The sequence below is a fragment of the Acinonyx jubatus genome, chromosome B4 (assembly GCF_027475565.1).
Source record: "Acinonyx jubatus isolate Ajub_Pintada_27869175 chromosome B4, VMU_Ajub_asm_v1.0, whole genome shotgun sequence".
In the NCBI taxonomy this organism is placed as follows: domain Eukaryota; kingdom Metazoa; phylum Chordata; class Mammalia; order Carnivora; family Felidae; genus Acinonyx; species Acinonyx jubatus.
Window position 1 is genome coordinate 13856639 of NC_069387.1, and position 22664 is coordinate 13879302.

The 22664-nt window shown below is 45.5% G+C and overlaps 1 protein-coding gene across 5 annotated transcripts in view; it reads right to left on the reverse strand.

Annotated features, from left to right (window-relative positions):
- Positions 1–22664, reverse strand: part of FAM171A1 (family with sequence similarity 171 member A1) — a 158895-nt gene that overhangs the window by 78547 nt on the left and 57684 nt on the right. For 4 of the 5 annotated variants that reach the window (XM_053225335.1, XM_053225334.1, XM_053225337.1 and 1 more), the window contains exons 2-3: positions 9636–9863; positions 51–143 (exon numbers count right to left, since the gene is read on the reverse strand). In XM_053225335.1, the coding sequence (XP_053081310.1) occupies positions 51–143; positions 9636–9863 (321 nt within the window). Of the gene's footprint in view, positions 1–50; positions 144–9635; positions 9864–16989; positions 20680–22664 lie in introns of those variants that run through there. The other variant, XM_053225338.1, reaches the window with a different exon arrangement.

Here is a 22664-nt window from a genome sequence, read left to right on the forward strand (position 1 = left end):
AGTGGCTGGCCCAAAAGTTAGTCTCTTTTCTTTTTCAATATTCAACATACCTTGGAATCCTGAGACTATTTGGACAACATCTTCATACACCATTAGAGTTGCAGATCGTTCTGGAAGCAGGCCCAGGCTCAGTGAAGAAAATACTGCAGAAATAAAAATGGACATAAGGGAATTCTGACATTTAAATCAAAATGCCCACTCCAATTTTTGGGGACTCTGCATTCTTACTATTCTGATTTCAAATCAGTCAACAATACGGATTTTTAGTATTGTGACATAATAAGAAATACATACTTGATTTCTGCTCCTGGTTCCTGACAGAGCTCCTAAATCCCTTATAATTTCCTGGGTGGTAGGAGCATCTTTTGTTCTAATGACACGAGTCTGGGTGGGCTCCTGGATGGAGGTTGGTCACCAGAAAGACCAAGCTGTAATTAGAAACTTGGAACTTTCAGCCCCACCTCTCCATCCTCTAGGGAGAGGAGAGGGGCTAGATATTAAGTTCATAATCAATCATGCCTACATGGTGAAGCCTCCGTGAAAATTCCAAAAGTACAGGGTTTGGGGAGTTTCCATATGCGTATAGTGTACGCATCTATGTGCCAGGAGGGTGGCACGGCTCAACTCCACGGGGACAGAAGCTGTCAGCCATGCTCGGGACCCTTCCAGACCTCATCTGTACACCTCTTCATCTGGCAGTTCCTCTGTATCCTTTATGATATCCCTTAGGATAAACTGGCCAATGTAAATAAATGTTTCCCTGAGTTCTGTGAGCCATTATAGTAAATTACTGAACCCGAGAAGGGATTGTAGACACCCCTGATCCATAGCCAGTTGCCAGAAGCACAGGCGACACCATGGGAGTTGTGTCTGAAGCTGGGGGACTGGTGGGGGACAGTCTTTTGGGTCTGAGACCTTAACCTGTAGGGTCTGCACTAGCTCTGGGTAGTTAAGGTTAGAACTGAACTGAATTGTAGGACACCCAGGTGGCATCCAGAGTCGGAGAACTGGTTGGTTTGAGAAAAAGCCCCATTCATTTGGTGTCAGAGTGTTGTGAGTAGAGAGAAAGGAAACTTTTTTTTTCATTTAAGTCTGATTAGCAAGAGGCTTTCCAATTGCCACGGGAATACTGCAATCTCCAATATAAAAACTGCTTACGCTACGATGGTCAACTAGTTTTTATTCACCAGAATTTTTTAGTAAAGATTCTGAATCTCCTCACATATCCATTAAAGTTTATTTATTTATTTTGAGAGGTGGGGAGGGGCAGAGAGAGAGAGAGAAGGAGAGAGAGAATCCCAAGCAGGTTTGGTGCTGTTAGTGCAGAGCCCGACACGGGGCTTGAACCCACGAACTGCGAGATCATGACCTGAGCTGAAGTCGGACGCTTAACCGACCGAGCCACCCAGGCGCCCCTTCACATTAGGAGTATATTAAATTACACATTATATGAATGGAAAATATATAAAGTTAGGTATTAACTTTAAAAAAATACTTTAAAAATATGTGCTTAGGTTAACATATGCCATGTGGTAGGAGAACATTACTCCCTATTCTGGTAAGTAATAAGATGAGAGAACTTGTGCCATTTTAAAAATTCTTGCTTAAGGACCTGGACTTCTAACTACAAAATTCACAAAGCCTGTAAGTTTCTGGATAGAATATGAATCCAAGAGAAAAAAATAAATGTATTATGGAATAATAATACTCATTAAGGTCACTGAACCCTTAGTAACATGTCAGACATTATTCTAAGGGCTTTAATTTTGGTAATTTATTTAAATCTCAACCCTGTAAAATAGATATTATTTTTCTTAAAAAAAATTTTTATTTATGGGGGGTGGGAGGGAGGGGAGGGTGGGTGATGGGTATTGAGGAGGGCACCTTTTGGGATGAGCACTGGGTGTTGTATGGAAACCAATTTGACAATAAATTTCATATATTGAAAATAAAAAATAAAAAAAAAAATTTTATTTAGTGTTTATTTATTTTTGAGAGAGACACAGCACAAGCGGGGGAGGGGCAGAGAAAGAGGGAGACACAGAATCCGAAGCAGGCTCCAGATTCTGAGCTGTCAGCACAGAGACTGATGTGGGGCTCAAACTCACGAACTGCCAGATCATGACTTGAGCTGAAGTCAGATGCTTAACCAACTGAGCCACCCAGGCACCCCTATGAAATAGATATTAACTCGTCCATTTGACAGGTAAGGAAACAGGTTTATAGATAAGGAATTAACTTGTGCAAGATCCCACAGCTGGTAAATACTGAGCGCAGGACTGGAACTCTGGAGTCTGTCCTCCACTGCTATGCGACACAGACTCAAATTCAGAGACCCCTGCCCTGGACTTTATCCAGTCCAAGTTTAAAGATGAGGAAAGCAAGGTCTAGAGAGGTAAAGTGAGTTTCTGGGAAATTATCAGGGACCAGAAACATCAAGTGCTAAGAATATCCATTATTTAGCACCTATGGCTCTTAATAGTGCCAGGGGGGACCAGTGAGCTGACCCTGGACATGATCTCTCTTTTTATATACCCTCTACAGTCAACTTATCTAGCTGTCATTTTATATGAGGTCCAGTGCTGGACACGGACAACAGATCAATGCTGGAGGTAGTCCCTACCTGCAAGGTTCTACATTTGAAGAGAACTGGGACACAGAAGCAGCTGCACAATGAGTGGAAGCTGGCCGGTGCCGTGAGCAACAATAAGGATGCACCTGGGAGGGGGGTGCCTGGGGGAGCGCCTGGGTGGCTCAGTCGGTTGGGCAACTGACTTCAGCTCAGGTCATGATCTCGAGCATGGTGAGTTCAAGTCCCATTTGGGGCTCTGTGCTGACAGTTTCAGATCCTCTGTCCCCCTCTCTCTCTGCCCCTCCCCCACTGATGCTCTCTCTCAAGAATAAATAAAACATTAAAAAAAATAGAATGCATCTTGGTGCTGTGGAAACAATCTGGTGGTTTCTCAAAATATCACACAAAGAGTTACCATATGACCCAGCAATTCCACTCGTAGGTATAGACCCAAGAGAACTGAGAATATATGTTTGCATAAGAACTTACACATGAACGTTCATGGCAGCATGAGTGATAACAGCCAACAAGTGGAAACACCCCCAAATCTGCCAACCGATGAACAGGATAAATAAATGTGGTCCATCCATATAATGGAACATTATTCATTCACGAAAAGGAAAAATGTACTGATTCACACTACAACACGGATGGACCATAAAAACATTATGTGAAGTGAAAGATCCCAGAAGCGTGGCGCCTGGGTAGCTCAGCTGGTTGAGCGTCCCGACTGTTGATTGTGGCTCAGGTCATGTGCTCACGGTTCAGGGCACCAAGCTCTGTATGGCACTTTGTGCTGATAGTGCGGAGCCTGATTGGGATTCTCTCTCTCCCTCTCTCCACCCCTCCCTTACTCATGCATGCACTCTCTGTCTCAAAATAAATAAATAAACGTTTAAAAGAAATAAAGATGCCAGACACAAAAGGCTACATATTGTAGAGATACATTTATCTTCCATGTTCAGAATAGGTCAACCATAGAGACAGAGAGATCAGTGGTTGCCAGGGCCTGGGCGGAGTGGGTAACAGTGAGTCACCTGTAATGGGTCTGGGCTTTTTTTTCAGGGGTACAGAAAATATTCTGGGATTAGTCAGTGGTGTTGGTTGTATCATCTTGTGAACTGCACACTTCAAAATGGTGAATTTCATGGTATATGAATTATGACTTAAAATTCAAAAACAAAAAAAAGTAAGAAATTAAAGAATTCATCTTAGGGGTTCAAAGTTGGGAGAAAAATCCACACCAGGTTGGGGGATGGGAGACCAGGGAACGCGTATGAGCCAGGACTAAAGTGGGGAGTCCTAATTTGGGTAAATCCTCTGCAACCACTTCAAAGGTACACTTGACCTTCTTTAACAATGACCCCTTCGGCCAATGGCACTGGGTACCTAATGGCCCAGAAGAAAGGGTCATTGCCGTGATGCTGCCTGCATGGGCCGCCCTGTCCCATTGGAGAGTTCACGCACATCCTGAGGGGTATGTCCTGGGCCCTGCGGTCTCTCAAGGTGTGCGTGACCATTGTGGGGTGTTCTGTAAACACTTCTAACCTGAAACATTTGGTACTTCCATACATAAGGCATCTGCTCCAGCAACCTTTCTCAAACCTTATTTTCTGGAGGACAGAAAAACGGTCTCTTGTAGCTGAGTGTGCTGCATGGCAAGAGGGACACCACAGGGGCCTCCTGGAGCAGGAAGGAAGGGACTGCCCACCTCAAATCGACCGAGTGCCCCGGAGGGTAGGAGGTGGAAGAACGACTCTTGGACCCCCGTTATAGAAGAGATGCTGACTGATGTCTGGGGGTTCTTATCACACCAGGTAGATGTTTGGTTTTTGGTAAGTAGAGAGAGAGGAACATCTAACTCTACCTGGAAGAGTCAGGAAGACTTCATGGAGCAGAAAACAGCCAGGAAGACATAAGACGAGGTTGCCAAGAAAACATCAGTAAAGGAATAACAGTGTGGACAAATACAGAGCGGGCAAAATGTCAGATTCAAAAGGAGTCACAAGGAGAGTTGACAAACTGCCTAGGTGTCTAGACCATGAGATGTGTAAGGGAGACGCAGCTAGGGGAGGAGGGTCTAAACTTTATCCCGAGGACAGCAAATTGACACAATTCTACATATGCACGTATGTAAATATATATATGTAATGTATACATATATATGTATATATACACACACATATACATATCTGCATGTACAAATTTTTAAGACATGAATGCTCGGTAACATAGAGGGTCATTTGAGGGGGCAAATGAACTGGGTCTGAGGTCTGGTGAAGCAACGGCTATGGAGATGGAAATAATTCAGATGTGGGCTTACAGTCTTTAGTTGATGGACTCATTTTATACAGGTGAATTTGTTTCACCTGCTTGCCAAGGTAAAGGGTGCTCTCCTTATGCTGGGCTTCCCCCTCCAATCTACACCTCCTTCCTTGAAAGCGCAAAACCAACACATTCTCCAGGAACCATTGTCAAGGATGAAAAAAGAAATCCATTCCAAAATCTCTCAAGGGTGCACATGCAAACAAAACCAGGAGGCTTCCTACTTTTCTCTATTCCTTGTCCAGTTATCTGCAATATCGACAGTGTTATCTTTTTACATTAAAAAAACATTTATTTATTTACTATTTTAGAGAGAAAGAGAGCACACACACACACAGGGGAGAAGGGCAGAGGGGGAGAGAGAGAGAACCTCAAGCAGGCTCCATGCTCAGTGCAGAGTCTGATGCGGGCCTTGATCCCACAGCCCTGGGATCATGACCTAAGCCGAAATCAAGAGTCGGATACTCAACGGACTGAGCCACCCAGGTACCCTCAACAGTGCTCTCTTGACCTCCAAAAGCATGCATGACAACAAAAGTTTTCTCTGCTCTCACAATGGACAAGTCCAAGGTTTGGTCAGCTTTTCTGTCAGATTCTAGTTAAGAGTATCTTTATTATGTTAATGAGGCAAACAGAGAAAATAATCAAAGACATGGTGGGTCCTTGAAAATTATTTAGTCTAATCAATATAGTTTTAGAAATAAGGAACGTGGGCTCAGAAAGCCATTGACGGGCCCCCAAAGCCATGATGGGCTCCCATATGTGAGGCAGCTGGGGGTGGGTGGGGCAGGAACCCAGGTGTCATGCCTAGTTCCCATCTCTTCCAATTAAACCTCATAATTCCCATTATTTCACTCATGTAAGAATATGGAGATTATAGAAATCGTTGCTTTTTCTCCAAGAATCATATTAACAAAGTCAAAACAAATGCAATTAAAGTCTGATCATGTTAACAAAGTCAAAACAAATGTAATTAACGTACATTGAATGTTCATTATTTGTGGATTTGGGGTTTGCGAATGTGCCTACTTGATAAAATTCATTTGTGACCCCCCAAATCAATCCTCATGATGCTTTCTTTTTAATTTTTTTAAACTTTTTTATGTTTGTTTATTTTTGAGAGAGAAAGAGAGAGAACTTGAGCAGGGGAGAGGCAGAGAGAGAGGGAGACAGAGGATTCCAAGCGGGCTCTGTGCTGACAGCAGACAGCCCGACGTGGGGCTCGAACTCACAAACCACGAGATCACGACCTGAGCCAAAGTCGGAGGCTTAACTGACTGAGCCACCCAGGCGCCCTCATGATGCTTTCTCCGTGCAAGTACAGAGGGGTCAAAAATTTGAGTCTTGGATGCACACATTCTCAGCTGAGGTCGGACAAGGCAATGCTCCACTTTTTCCTTTCAGCTCTCATACTGTAAGCGTCCTCTGCTGATCTATTTAGTGCCAAGTTTTTCACATTCCTGTGCTTCTTTTCAGGATTTTGCTGTTTAAAACAGCCCCCAGGCACAGCGCTGACGTGCTGTCTAGTGTTCCTAACTGTAGGAAGGCTGGGAGGTGCTCATGGGAAAAATATATGTTAGATAAGCTTTGTTCAAGCATGAGTTATGGAGCTGTTGGCCAGGAGTTCCATGTTTATGAACCAACAGTACATATTAAATAACGTGTCTTTAAACACCCCCGAACGCACATAAACCAAGGTGATATATTGCTCAGCTGATGAAAATGTTATGACAGGAGGCTCACAGGACCCTAACCCTGAATTTTCCCTAGAGGCAATGGCTCAGTATCGACTAACCCAGTGCCCGTGTGACTTTACAGAACAAACTGCTGTTACTCTGTGCAGCTCCTCTCCCAGCAAAGGTTGAGCTGTGGTGTCTGGATACCATTTAACCTTCCCTTGTCTCCAGTGATTTCTCAGTGTGAAAAATGGAGGTGGTCAAACACTTTCTTCATATATTATCCAGTAAAGACCATCTTCCTATTTTGGGGGCTTTCTCTGGGTTCTGTCCCAGGCCTGCTCCCCATACTTCGGGGAGGTCACGGTTCCGACCTCCATGATGCTAGTGACCCCCAAACCACACCTCTACCTCCAAACCCCTTGAGCGCCCTCAAATCATTTCAAGCTAAAGGCTGAATGCCCTTGTGTCCAAGAGGCAGCCCAAATCCAATCTCCCCTGCACTGAACTCATCAACTATGACCCCAACATTCATTCCTTCCCTCCCATCTCCCCCACCCCCACCATCACCTGCATCTACCTCTGCCTGAGCCCCAAGCCAGGGGAAAGCCCCAAGCACAGGGGAGTGGGGAAGAAGAAGGGAGCTTCTTTGAACTTACTACATCAATTGAGTCAACTTTAAGGAAGCACAGAGTGGTGGGTTTCTCAACCCCATTGCCCATCTGTTCTATCTGTTCCGTCACCAGCTAGAAACGCGAGATCCAACTTACAATTCTGTTTTGTCCTTTCCCTTAACTCTCTCCCATCTGTTCTCGGAGGCTTTCTGCATTTTGCCTGCTAAATATTTCTTTAAAGGTTTATCCCCCTTTCTCTAAGATTTTTCCAAATGATCTATCTCCTCAGTTGTATCTATATCAAATAGCTGTGAGCTGCTTTCCGTAGCTCACAAAGAAGTGGTCCCCGACTTTAGTGAACGCTTTTATCTCTAAGTATCTGGGGGTGGGGAGTTACTTGTTAAAATGCAGACTTTTGGATCAATGTCCCCAGACTGAATGGGTGAGTCCTGGAACCTGTGTGTTTTTGACAGCACCTTCTGATACTAATATCTCTTCACCCTCCAGACTCAGCTTCCCTCCTGCCCCCTCCAGGAAGTCTTCATTCCCTCACCTAGGATGACCAGTCCTCCCCAGGTGCCCTACACACATATACACACAAACATCTCCTTAGATGGGAATGACTTCTGTGGCTGACTACATAACTCTCAAACTAAGTCATAAACTCCGTAGGGGCAAGTTCTGTGTCTTTAGATCTATATCCTCAGTGGCCAGGGGAGTTCCATGGCACATAGTAGGTACTTAATAAATGTAAACTCAACTACAGAGAACTTTGTGTATGAGGGCAGATGCCAGGGCTGTATGAGATGTGTCCCCAGAGGCAATGGGGACCCTGATGGAATGTGCGTCCAGTGGTGTGGTGGCACAGAGATGAGCACTGACATTGGTATTTTGCCAGTCACTGTGCTATTTATTGAGCCTCTACTGTGTTTTAGGCACTGTAAGGTAGTTTACATATGTTAGCTGCTTTTTAAAAAAATGTTTATTTTTGAGATAGAGAGTGCTGGTGGGGGTGGGGCAGAGAGAGAGGGAGACAGAGGATCTGAAGCATCCGCGATGGCAGCAGCGAGCCCGAAGAAGGGCTCGAACTCATGAACCGTGAGATCATGACCTGAGCCGAAACTGGACGCTCAGCTGACTGAGCCACACAGGTGCCCCCTGTTTTGTGCAACTCCTTGAAGCTCCCCTCTACTTGCTGGATGAATGCTGCCTGACTGATGAATCACTTAATAAAGCCAAACAGACCTTCAAGTTTACTTGGCTGACTTCTGTTTTTTAACAACTGTTTTCCCTGAGTTCTGTGAGCCGCTCCAGCCAATCAGTCAAACCCGAGGAGGGGCTGGGGAACCTCTGAGCTACAGGTCAGAAGCACAGGTGACATCTTGGGACTTATGACTGGCATCTGAAGTGGGACAGTCACGTGGGACTGAGCCCTTAACCTGTGGGATCTGATGCTGTCCCCAGGTAGACAGAGTCAGAACTGAGCTCAACCGTAGGACGCCCAGTGGGCATCTGAGAATCTGAGAACTGCTTGATGTATGGAAAATCCGCCACACGGCTGGTGATCAGAAGTGCTGGACGTGAGCAAGAGCATTGAGGAAACACAGAGGAGTGTGTTTTCCCTTAGCAGGTGAGAAGGAGGAAAAGAGAACGATCACCCCCTGCCTCTTTGGCCAGCGTGGCTCTTGGGCCCCTTGAAGCTCCCTTCCAGAACACTGCCCCAATGTCATCCTGTCAGTTATCACCAACAAGGTACACAACAGGACGCTGGGGAAATGCGGAGAAACTCTACGGTTTTCGCTTCCATTGTGTGTGTAAATTGAGTGAGAGCTCCCACCTCCTTCATACAGGACCCTACTTTCCCTTCCCATCAGAGGACCAAAAAGTAAAGCAGAGACTAAACCCCTATTTTCTTTCTTTCTTTTTTTTTATTTTTGGCAGTAGAGAGCAATCATTTTCTTTTTCTTTCTTTCTTTCTTTCTTTCTTTCTTTCTTTCTTTCTTTCTTTCTTTCTTTTCTTTCTTTCTCTCTCCTTCCTTCCTTCCTTCCTTCCTTCCTTCCTTCCTTCCTTCCTTCTTCTTCTTCTTCTTCTTTCTTTCTTTCTTTCTTTCTTTCTTTCTTTCTTTCTTTCTTTCTTTCTTTCTGTCTAATATAATTTATTGTCAAGTTGGCTAATATACAGTGCGTAAAGTGTGCTCTTGGTTTTTGGGGTAGATTCCCGTGGTTTATCGCTTACGTACAACACCCAGTGCTCATCCCAACAAGTGCCCCCTCAGTGCCCATCACCCATTTTCCCCTCTCCCCCACTCCCCCATCAACCCTCAGTTTGTTCTCTATATTTAAGAGTCTCTGACGTCAACCCCTATTTTCAAAATGGCTTGTGTGCCTGACTCCTGCATGAGCCCGGACCACAAGTTCTGCTTCGCAGAAAGGCCGGGACAACCTTACCAGGTAATCGGATTGGCTTCCACGGGGCAGAGTTTGGCACATAGGCATGCTTCGTGGCGGTGACGATCAGCTGACTGCCCAGCTTATACTGGAACTTGATGAAAGCGACGCCATCCGTGCCCGAGGTGCCAGAGGCAATGGAGACCTGGTTGGTGAAAATCTCGATGAGCGCATCTGGGACGGGCTGGTGGGTGCTGGCATCACTGACGTGGACTTTCAGTGTAACCTCTGGAATAAGGAAAAGGCAACAAAGAACAACTGCTATTTACCTGGGCCACCTCGACAACGATCCTGCCCTCGCTGGGGAGTGTGGAAGGTGGGCCGCACTCGGAAAATCTAGATCGACATCCACAATATGAGTCCTTGTAACCAGGGAACACTTTCTTGGTAGAGATCCTTTGTTACTTTCCATGATCTCCTCCCTCCCCGCCCCGCCAATGCAAGTCACAGACTGCCTTCCTCTTCGCTCCTCCCTGCTCACACCAACAAATCACTGAGAGAAAAATCCTATCCCTTTAAGACATTGCGTGACAAACACAATACTCTTTCTATCCTTCCCAGGGTTGCTGGCAAACAGGGCTCAAACAGGGCTGGGGCTGCTACAGAAGGACCCTGCGGTCTGAAAGAGCTGCACCCAGAGTCTTCAACAATCCTGCTGAACGTGGATGGGAGCCACCCAGGATCGCTGTGCTGGCGGGCAAGAAGACTAGACGGAAAAGCACTCCAAAGTGTCTTAAACAGGAGGGCCTGAAGAATGGGAAAGGAGAAACTTACAAGCAGAAAAAAATAAGAAGTAAACATTTGAAAAGATAGAGGAACTTGAGTTAGCAATACTGGCAAACCCAGATCATGAACGAGGTGGGGGGGTATCCAGATCCAGACTCCCGTTAAAAACCTAAAATGGAATGATTTTCATTCATTCATGCAAGAGAGGTTTGTTGAGCTGCGACTCTGTGCCTAGCACTGTGAGTAATTGTGCAAGTCACAGTGGTGAATAAAAGTGAGTAGACAAGCAAGTGCTATGACGTGTGGTACAGGCACAAAGGGGGGCACTGCTGGAACAGCATGTGCAAAGGCTCAGAGGCAAGAGAAAAACCATGCTTTCTGGAGAAACATGAATAGGTTCTGCAAGATGACAGACAGCGGGAGGGGCATGAGGCCCAGTAAGAGATAAGTTTGGAGAGGCGAGGAGGGGCCAGACCACTCAGGGCTTCAGAAGGGACGTAAAAGGCTCACTCTTGACCCCAAGGGCAATGAGAAGTTACACAGGTTTTTAAACAGGGGAGTGGGAATTAAATTTGGTTTAGAAACATCAGACTCTAGGTAAACGATGCATCGGGGAAGAGGCAGGACTGGAGACGGAGTGTGCAGTTAAGGGGCCTCCGTAATAACCCAGGAGGAGATGAGGTGGGCTGCATCGATTACAAGACACCAGCACAGTACTCCAGAAGAATCAGAGGTGAATCCTGCTCCAGGGAGCCCTTTACGCCTGGGTGTGTAATGAGTGGCTGGTGCTCGGTGACATAAGTCCACTGACACACACACAGCCCCTCCCTGCCACACATTTCGAGCTGCCTCAGACCTGAAAGCCCTATCGAAGCCTTGGGATAAAGAGGTGGGGGCAAGGACGAGCAAGGACTCTCCGGGTGTGCAGGGAGGCTCATGTGTGCAGGACCACGGCAGTCGGGCTCAGTGGCCTGCCGGACGCCGAGGGGAGGGAGTCGCTTCTGAGCTGGCCCTGTGTGGGAACTGCCCCCCCGGGGCATACACTCCAGAGCTCCACTGCAATTTCCCGTGCCAGGTTAGAATCTCAGCTCCACCCGGTTCTGGCCATGAGACCCTGGGCAAGGTACTTATCCTCACCAGGTCTGTTTCTTCCTCTGTAAAGCGGAGGTGAGAGCAACACATATGTCAACACAGAGGTGGAAGCATTCAGCGTGACACCGGATGGAGCAAGTGTAAACACAGCAGTTACCATTACGTTATTCCCATCACTGTGCTTGAAAGCACTCGGTCAGAGTGTCCAGTGGGGGCCAGGCCGGGGCACAGAGAAGGGAGCTGGAGGGGAGAAAGGGATAAAACAAAGTGCAGGGCTGAGGCATCCTTCTCAGGGGGTGGTAACTTTACACCCAAAGCCCTACCTCCGCTGTGGCAACCAAACTGAGAAGAACGTCTTTTGGTTCAAGGACCTCTGCCTTGGTAGTTTGCCAAACAATCTTATGATACCAAAGGGACCTTCTGAATTCAGTTAATCACCATTTTTTTTCACGGAATAACTTAACATATTTCTTGACTAGATGACCACAAAGAACAGCTAGAGAATACTGGGCCTACGTATTAGAGATCTCTCAAGGGGTGCCTGGGTGGCTCAGTCAGCTAAGCGTCCACCTTCAGCTCAGGTCACGATCTCATGGTTCCTGAGATCAAGCCCCGAATCGGGCTCTGTGCTGATAGCTCAGAGCCTGGAGCCTGCTTCGGATTCTGTCTCTTTCTCTTCCTCTCTGCTCCTCCTCCGTTCGTGTTCTGTCTCTCCCTCAAACATAAACATTAAAAAAAGTAATCTCTCGAAACCTAGTAGACAGGAAAAGATAAATGCTACAGAAACTGAACTTGGCTACTTGATCTAGGGAGAGAACTAATGTCCAAAGAGGGATAAAATCAACATCATGGAAAACCAGGATAGGACATCGCAAAATATGATGAGTTAATCCCCTCCAATCTTACCAGTTATCTGAATGCAGGATGTTCGGGATGTATGACACACACGTGTTTTCTTATTTAACTCAACTCCTTAGGTCCCCAGGTGGCATGCGAAGTTATAATGTAAATTAACTCTGCTTTCATTAATACTCACAGAGCAGAAATCCCCTGGAACAGGGCGAGTGGAAGGGTGGCTTTGTAGGGTGGCAGTGACGATTTCTGGAACTTTATGGTCATGAAACATTTACTAACAATTGGGATTACAAGGTTTCTGCTCTCTCTTCACTGTTGGCTGCTTCGCAAGAGCAGATAAGAGTTGGACAAAGCTAACCAACTCATGAATCAACAGAGGAGGGAGTTTTACTATAATCGACGTCTTCGATTCTACGATTGGAATTTCTTCCAATTTAGAGAAGCCTACTTTATGTTCTGCAATTATCTACTTTGAAAGAGATCATTTAGTTGCTACTTTTGGTGTGACAGGATGAGGGGAAATGTTAGTATGGTTGGGTGATTATTACAGACTACTGGGGTATCATTTTTCTAGAGTAACATCTGGAATTAGGTTATCCATTCAACAGCAAACAAAATTGTTCCCACCAACGGAGTGATCTTAGCGACTAGGTGAGGCACTATTTACTGAAACTATTCTCATTTTGCAAGTTAAAAGAAGACACTATAAAGGGCCCAAACCTAACTATGTATTAAGATGAACTCTGTTACCTCCGTTGGCCAGTGGGAGTTTATGGATCCTGCCGAGCTACCCGATTACTAAACTGGAAGGCCTTTTAGGAGGGGTTGTATAAGATCAGGTGGGAAGGACACACAGGAAGCACCCAGGGAAAGGTGCAGGCAGGGGAGCAAATGCCCTGAGGTGAGAACGGCCTGGCTGCTGGAACCGAATAAAAACCAGCGTGGAGGGAAATGCTGGTGTGCAGCCAGCCACCTCCTAACACTGCACTGTCCGAGGCGGGGCCACAGCCACATGTGGGCATCTAAATTCAAGTTTCAACGAACCCAAATAAAACTCAATCCGAAATGGAGCTGCTGGGTCACACCAGGCACATTTCAAGTACTCTCTGGCCCCAGGTGGGCAGGGGGAATGCCACACTGGCTGGCACAGACAGAGAATTTCCAGCATCACAGATGGTTCTACTAGACGGTACTGATCATGCAGTATAGTCTCAATCTGAGCAAAGACCTGAAGGCACCTGAATGGTTCGACGAAGAAAATATATCTGAGCGTGACTCTGGAGCAGCCCCTTGAATGCTCTTGGGTTTGACCTGCACTTGAAGTCCTTACAGTGACTTAAAAGGCTCTGTGTTCTCTATCCTGCCCCCCAAGATCTCCCAGCCCTCATTTCCTACGTGGCCCCCCATTCAAGGAACAACAAGGAGGCTAGGGTTCTGGGAGCATGCTTTGTGCTGAATGTTTCTATGCTTGGTATACTCTTCCCCAACACCCTTCCGTGCATCTGGCTCCCTCACGTCCTCGTCAGCTTAGTCTGCTTACATGTCACCTCTTGAACGAGGCCTTTACCGACCACCACTTATTTTTTCTAACTTTTAATATGGAAATTTTAGAACAGTATAGAGAACAATATAGAAAAATATAACAGTATTGAGGAAACCCTCTGCACTGATAAAGTTTCGAACACCAACTTTCTACCATTCTTGTTTTATCTATTCTCCCAACTCAATTTTTTCCTTTCTTTTCTTTTTCTGCTCAAACATTCTGAAGCAGGGGTGTCTGGGTGGCTCAGTTGGTTAAGCGTCCGACTTCGGCTCAGGTCATGATCTCGCGGTCCGTGAGTTCGAGCCCCGTGTTGGGCTCTGCACTGACAGCTCAGAGCCTGGAGCCTGCCTGGGATTCTGTGCCTTCCTCTCTCTCTGCCCCTCCCCTGCTCAGCCTCTCAAAAATAATAATAAAAAAAAAAACATTAAAAGCAAAAAACCAACATTCTGAAGCAAATCCCAGTTGCATTAGGTCACATTATTTCCCTGTAAATATTTCAGTTTACCACAGATAAGGGCTTTAAAAGTAACCAAAATGCCATTATCATACCCAATTCATATAACAACCTCTTTGTATCACCTTATACTCAGCAAATATTCAGGTTTCTCTGCTTGCCTCAAGCAATTTTTTTTTAACAATTCCTACCTTTGTATCTAAATTTTTTTTCTTAACATTTATTTATTGCTGAGAGACAGAGACAGAGCATGAGCAGGGGAGGGGCAGAGAAGGAGGGAGACACAGAATCTGAAGCAGGCTCCAGGCTCTGAGCTGTCAACACAGAGCTCGACTCAGGGCTCAATCCCATGAGCCATGAGATCATGATCTGAGCCGAAGTTGGACGCTGAACCAACTGAGCCACCCAAGCGCCCCATGACTGTATTTTTTAAAAAATATATCATCCATCCTCTGTACTTTTTTTTTTTTACGTTTGTTTATTTTTGAGAGACAGAGAGAGACAGAGCATGAGCAGGAGAGGGGCAGACAAGGAGGGAGACACAGAATCTGAAGCAGGCTCCAGGCTCTGAGCTGTCAGCACAGAGCCCAACGCTGGGCTCAAACCCACGAACCTGGAGATCATGACCTGAGCCAAAGTTGGACGCTTCACCAACTGAGCCACCCAGGTGCCCCTCCTACCGTTCTATCTAAAACCCCGATCCCAACCCCACCCTGTGCTTCTGATACTGTCCTGCTTTGCTTTTTCTTTTATGCATGACACTCAGCAATTCTATCACGTTTCTATAACTTACGTGCTTATTAACTGCCTGACTCTTCCAGAATGCCAGCTTTGAGAGAGCTATGTTGTCTGCTTCTCTTCTTGTTCAATCATGTGTTCCATGTCTGGCACACAGTAGGCAACCGGTATGTATGCTGAATGAGTCAGTAACACTGACAGACATTTCCAGATATCATCTGGTACACGGATTAAATATCCCTGGTTTTTTGTTGTTGTTGTTGGCTGTTATTCCATTTATTTCCTAGTCACTACTGCTTTAAACAGACACTACCGACATTCCTTTGAAAAACATTAATTCAGACAGCTAACGCGCTGCAATAATCAGAAAATATTTACTGATCAGCAACTGTATGTGTAGCAGGTATTAGGCACTGTCAGAGATTAAAAATAGAAGAAAAAAGAGACGGCTTCTGTTTTTAAGAAGTTTAGAGTTTTGGGGGCTGTGGGGGAGGTCAGGCCAACCCATGTGCCAGAGAGCAAAAAGGACGAAGCTGGGTAAGGCAGAGGAAAAAATATAGCAAAGAAGAGACCAATAAGGTCTGGAGTTGACAAACAAAAACAGCGAGGACAGGCCCAAAAGCTCTGTGGAGGCAGAGGTGACATAGGGGTGACAGGAGAGGACTTACGAGGGGGTGCCTGTGAGCGTTCTGTTAACTGGATCAGAGAACGCTGGCTGTGCAAAGTCCTGCACGAATACTGGCCCTGATGATTACGGTTTATCGAGTTCAATGAGGGATGCTTCTGGAAGAGACGAGAACTGAAGGGAGGCTGGTGGGATGCGTAGTGTGGGGAAGACAAAGGCATCTTCTGAACAGCCTTCTCTACTTGACTATGTTCCCACATCACACATTCAGCCAAAGGCAGATGCCAGAAACTTGGTTTCCCAGCCTCCCTGGTGCTAAGGAGGGACACTTGGGCTCTGCTAATCTGATGTCCTCATGCTGGGTTCTGATTTAGAAGACAGCAACGTAAAAACGCAGGTGCTTTTTCTGGCCAGAGGAGGGTGCCTGTGGGTTGGGGCCAGCAGTGGAAGCCGCCCTGTCTCAGTGCAGGAGGGGGACAGGGCATCCTGGGCTCAGTCTTGCCATCTGGCTTAGGCACTGTTCTGGCTGCCCAGCCTGGTCCTCCCAGAACTTCTGTGAGTTACCTACATGCTTTAATGATGTCTTGTCTAGTTAAACCAGCTAGAGTGGGTCGTGGTGCTTGCACTCCTCAAGTTCTGCACTATCCTAGCAGGACGCTGTACAGCTGAGGGCTATCTCCTTGGGAGGCACCCGCTAGGGTCTCCTCCCACCCTCTGGCCCAACTTCTCAGTATCTGTGATGGTTAATTTTATGTGTCTACCTCACTGGGCCATGGGGTGCCCAGGTATTTGGTCAGCAATATTCTGGGTGTTTCTGGGTGAGATTAACATTTAAATCAGACTGTGTAAAACAGATTTGCTTTCCTTAACGTGAGTGGGCCTCACCCAATCAGTTGAAGGCCTGAATAGAACAAAAAGGCTGACCCTCCCCCAACTTCCTCCTACCTTTGGACTGGGACACTGGCTTTTCCTGCTTTCTGACTTGAACTGAAATACAGGTTTGTTTTTTTTTTTTTTTTCTGCGCCTAAAGTCTGCCAGGCTTTGGACTGAAACCACCCCTTGGCTCTTCTGGGTCTCCAGCTTGCTGAATCATGCTGCAGATCCCGGGACTTGTCAGCCTCCATACTCTTGTTCCGTCAGCCTCCATGAGTCAGTTCTGTTATAATAAATCTCGTTCTACATAAACATACATCCTATTGATGCTGTCTCTCTGGAGAACCTGACCAACATAATGCCCATCCTGTGTTCCAATTCTGTCCGCTCGTGGTGGGCGGACCCCCGGAATGTGTGCCCAGGACTCTCCTCGCTACATATTCTTACTCAGCAATTTATTTCAGGATCAGGAATTCAGTCACCGCCTCTGGAGCATTCTTCTCAAAATTTCATCAGTCAGTGAAAGAATCAAGAAGGAAGCAACAAGCACTCGGGCATTCTCCCTCCGCCATGATTCAGAGCTCCTTTGCTCTTGGCAAATGTGCAGTTTGGCTCTGTGGGCACAAGCCAGTCCATTTGAAGTAGAACAGAGAGCATCTGCTTTGTGGGTAGAAAATGAAACATTATCTTTTAGTCATTTCCTTTCTTCTGCCACAGATTTAGAACTAAATGCAACAAGCCTGTTTCAAATTGTTGGCCTCAGAGAAGCCACCAGTTAAGTGGCGAGTTCAGAGCAAACGTATCTGAACGGAGGCAGAAGAAGGGAACGTATCTGGAGGCAGAGGAAGGGAAGACGGTCACACTTTGCAGAGGGACAGAGGGAACCCCCATCAGTTTTATTACCATGCTGCCCACAAACACCGAGGGGCCTTGTTTTTCTCTCTCCTCCTTCTTCTTCAAATACTTTATACCCCGAGTTATTTCCCTACAAATGACAGGACACATTATTTTATAATCTCTCACCCAAACTCCAAAGCCAACATCTCAACATCTCTCTTATGGTCATGTGCTAACGCGGACTGCTCCAGATTGCAAAGTCCTTTGCGGTTTTCGCTGGGGACGGGGCTGGGAGGCTGCTTTCACCTGCTCTCTGAACGGCCTCTGCGATGTAACCCAACAAACTCTGGCTTCATCTCGGACGGGAAAGTGGAGTGCGGGGACACCGTCTTTTGTTTTGTTTTTGTTTCTGTGAAGTTTTTGGCTCCCTCTGGCTGTTCTTCATTCCCTTTCATATCCCCTCAAATTAGTCTTTATTCTGGGATTTTAATTTTTTCTTTCCTTTTGGGTTTTAGAGCTGTTGGTTTCCACGGCAACCCCCAGCCGGCTGGGAACACAGCGTTTGCCAGGCTGGCCTTGGGGCCCTGAAGACAGGAGTCCTTTTCCACTGGCAGACCAAGCAAGGGTTTCCTTCCCAAGTTGCCTGGAGCTCCTGTGGCTGCTTCACGCCGGGCCAAGAGGTGGGAGAATCCTCTCATTCGCCTCCGGCACTATGATTAGATTTAACCCAAATTCAGGGGGAGTTCATGGTTTTTCATGTCTCAAGTAAAACAGTAAGACATGACTCGATCATTTGAAAACAATTTCCAAATGGGATGCTAGTTTTAAAATGTTACCGGACCTCTGCTCTAAGAGATTCTGCCCCATGTTACTTGTACTGACATTTTTACGGTATCGGTAGAGTCGCAGAGTTCCCCTGCCCTTATGCAGCTATTTACAGGCATGTCCTAAGACGCTGCGCATGCTGAGAGGCAATTATCTACTTTATTTCTTTTATAATTACGAAAGGTGTATTTTACTTTGTAATCAGGCAAAATTAGAATGCGCTTTGTGCGAGCGTTACACTAGAGTTTTCTTGTGTTTTCTCCAGGTTCACACAGTGCATATGCACCTTATCATTCAGTTTTATTTGCTCTCAAAATGTAATTAATCATGTCCTTCAAGCAAATTATATATGTATGTTTTAGAGATCTATATGTTATACTATGTATTGTATAACATATCCTATATAACCTATATATTAACATATACTATATTAGTTATACATAATGATATGTTAACATACGCATTGCGTTATATGTAAATAACATGTTATACATTACTTATTAATATGCAGGTCAATAAACATCTGCTACAACTGTTCAATTTTAGCTGCACTTCAAACATTTGGTAAATCTCATGTGTGCTTAGTTACAAAAGTGATGTTCAGTTTGGTGTTTCTGCAAAGACCAACATTTCTGTCTTCAGGAGGAGAAAGGACAATGTAGGTATACTCGAGAGGGACAAATCCGCTGGGCCCCAGTCCCTCCTGGTCCACCTGTCAGCAGCCATTCTGTACCTAAGACACCTGTGGCTCTGGTCGATGCTATCGGGAGTGCCCTGAAACCTCTCTATTAATCTGTGGTCACAATATCTGACAGCCACCCCCACTTTGGGAGGTTTTCCTTGGAAATGTGTCCCTTGATTTTCAGTGGAGGATTACAATCTCTGTATTTCCATTTGAATCTCTACTCACTTGAAAAAGCATATGAGAGGTAAGTTTGCTGCTGCAGACCCTGGGAAGTCAGCATCCCATTTTGGGCCTTTTTCTGTCTTATGATCTCTGGATTGTAACTGGCTCGTCTCTGAACTTCGTGAAAGGACAGCTACATGGTAGACTGAACAGTTACAGCTTCCCTTTGGAAAAGAGAGAGATCTCCGCAGGCATCCAATGGGTACTGTTTCCATGAGCGGCTGCCTACCTCTGCAGGCATGTGCTTTGAGTTTATTTCTCATCACAGTCTTGACAGGCTCTGCATACAGCACGTTCTCTCACCTCCCCCCATCACTTGTCTGTCCCTCTCACTTATGTTACTTCTGTCTTGGCAAAGCTGTCAAGGGCCATAAATCAGTGGATTCCTCCCCCCCCCCCCATAAGAAATATGCATGAGAGCCAAACCTACGATCATCCCATTAACAACACCTTCTACCCAACATCGCCAAGTTGCTGAGAATGTTGACATACACAATAAACATTCACAAAGAAGCTATGATATAGAGAATACTGATGTATACATGCATGACATTGACTTTTCGCCCCACCTGAAACACTCTGTAATGGAAGTAGAAAATGTAATCCTCAAATACCAACAACCTACTGCAACATACTGGATAAGGATCCTATTAAGTCTATCCATTTAGTGATAAGTTAAATGGCAGAACTAATTCTCTGTTATTGCACCTGGGACAAAACGAAGCTTTCTGGGGCTGGTTCCATATGTGGATTATGCTATGAAAGCAACCATAAAGTGATTACGTTCTTGCAACTAATCAAAAGGTTATTTGGGTAAACATCCCAGGATAATCCGGAAACTATTGCTGGATTGACCTGATTCAACTGAACAACTTACATCACAACCAAGTACTCTCAAGCAAAATCATTTCAGAATTTTCCTATGATCCCGCCTAAACAAGTTACCTGACAATAGCCTAAGCTGACACAGTCCCAGTCCTCATACGTGGTAACAGGAGTCACTGAGATGTAGCTTTAAAGTACTATGGGAAGGCAGGATTAGTTATCTTGGGGGAGAATTCTCCAAAAAAATTCACACCAGTTTAAAATGAAAGATGCTTCGACTGTTCAGAAGAAATATGGATTGAAGCAGTTACTGAACATCAAAATGGCGTTAAATATAGCTTTAAAAAACGCTGTGGGTCCAACTCTAGAGATCTTTTCCATAGACATCAGTGCACATGTAAAAACCTAACAATAGCCTCATTTTAGTTAGATACGGGAAAGCATGTGATGACTCTCACATGGAAATGTAAATATGGTAAATGCACGTATAAGGGCACAAAGCATCCTTCCGAACTGAATGAGAGAATTACGACGATGTGACACGGTGGTTAACAGGAGGACCCACCAAGTGTTTGTAAAGAAATCACTGTAAGAAACCACTGTAAGAGGCTTCCATTCTGTTAGTGTTTTAAAAATTTCACAAAGGCACAAAGTCCCCTCGGGAGAGTTTGGAAGAATCTGCGAACTGTGAAGTTAATGAGCAATATTAAGCATGTCTATAAAATTAACATACACACCTTAGCCAAGCTTTAAAGATCTGCTGGAAGATGCTAGTGGATGGTTGCCAAGGGAACCTGGTGGAGGAAAAACTGTGTGTGTGTGTGTGTGTGTGTGTGTGTGCGTGTGCGCGCGCGCGCGTGTGTGTTTCCAGATCTCCTTTTATCTATGGGTACTCATTTTTCATACTTTTTGTCTAGGGCTAGGTCATGGGCAACAGGACATGACATTTATTTTGAATAAAGAAGCCTACAGATGTTTATTGTTAAAAAAATTTTTCTTTTAGCAAGTCATTTCTTTCTCTAGGCAAAGAACAGCCAGAAAGTGCTAAGTTGGAGCTAGTAGTGAGGAAGCAGAGTCATTAATTACTTAAAAAATTTTTTTTAATGTTTATTTATTTATTTATTAAAAAAAATTTTTTTTTTCAACGTTTATTTATTTTTGGGACAGAGAGAGACAGAGCATGAACGGGGGAGGGGCAGAGAGAGAGGGAGACACAGAATTGGAAACAGGCTCCAGGCTCTGAGCCATCAGCCCAGAGCCCAACGCGGGGCTTGAACTCCCGGACCGGGAGATCGTGACCTGGCTGAAGTCCGACGCTTAACCGACTGCACCACCCAGGCGCCCCTAATGTTTATTTATTTTTGAGAGAGAGACACAGCATGAGCGAGGGAGGGGCAGAGAGAGACACACACACAGAATGTGCAGCAGGTTCCAGGCTCTGAGCTGTCAGCGCAGAGCCTGATGCAGGGCTCACGCCCACAAACCGTGAGATCATGACCTGAGCTGAAGCCGGATGCTTAACCGACTGAGCCACCCAGGCGCCCCTAACTACTTTTAGAACTGAAAAAAATAAAGGGCAAAATATGGAAGCTGAAGTGGCTTCTGGAAGGCTGTGAATAGCCCAAGTGTGTGAGGCTCTGGCACTTGAACTTTTATGAAAGAAAGATAAAGGTCCTTGAAGCAGCTGAGTTTAGTCAACACAGTGATTAAATTACACATGTGTGCTTATCTTTCCGAGGAAATGGAGATAGTTAACAAGCTACAGTGAACCTATTATTAAAATGTTCTTTTCTGTTTCAGAACTAAGCTTAAATATCTTAGGGCACTTGAAGGTCCTTGATACGTAAGTCCCCAGAACTAGTACGGAATGTGTACACAATGCAGGTCTCATGGCCCCAGTGACCAGGGCTGCCTTCAGCCTCCTTGACCTCCATCTCTTCATTCATAAAGCAGGGATGCCAAATGCCTTGAAGACTTGTGGGATTCCCCGAAGGACCAGCGGTGATGTCCGTAAGGCGGCTGCAAGCACGAGGTTATTCCTTGCTTTCCTGTCCAATTCCTCTAAGTTTATCTGGTGAAACAAAATCTCAATGCCTCCCCAGCCTCCACCTCTAAAAGTTTCTCAAGGAAAGAGAAATAAAAAAGGGAAGATAGCGTGCTCTTCAGAGCACAGGGCTGAGGACTCTGATGACCTGGAAGATTCTCATCTCCCTACTTATTCCTTAATGCTCTTAATTAGTTTTCTCATCTGTAATAAAGGAGGTTACACTGCCCCCCTACCATGATCAGCTCATGGAGCCATAGTGAGGAAGTAAAGGGCTTAGTATTTAACACAGCACGCAGTGTGGGGTTTAATAACTGTTTGCTACTTTGGTGATTGTTTCCCAACATCTAACTCTTTTTTTTTTTTTAAGTTTTATTTATTTATTTTGAGAGAGACAGAGATAGCACACAAGCAGGGGAAGGGCAGAGAGAGAGGGAGAGAGGGAATTCCAAGCAGGCTCTGCACTGTCAGTGTGGATCCCGATGCAAGGCTGGAATTCATGAACCATGAGATCATGACCTGAGCTGAAAACAAGAGTTGGGTGCTTCATCAACTGAGCCACTCCGGGGTCCGCAACACCTAACTCTTAAATGAGGTTCATCAACATCTTTAGACAGTTGACAAAAGACTTCCTGAGAAGGTTCATGGAAGATTCTTCCTCCTCTTTCACACCCATCCCTGACA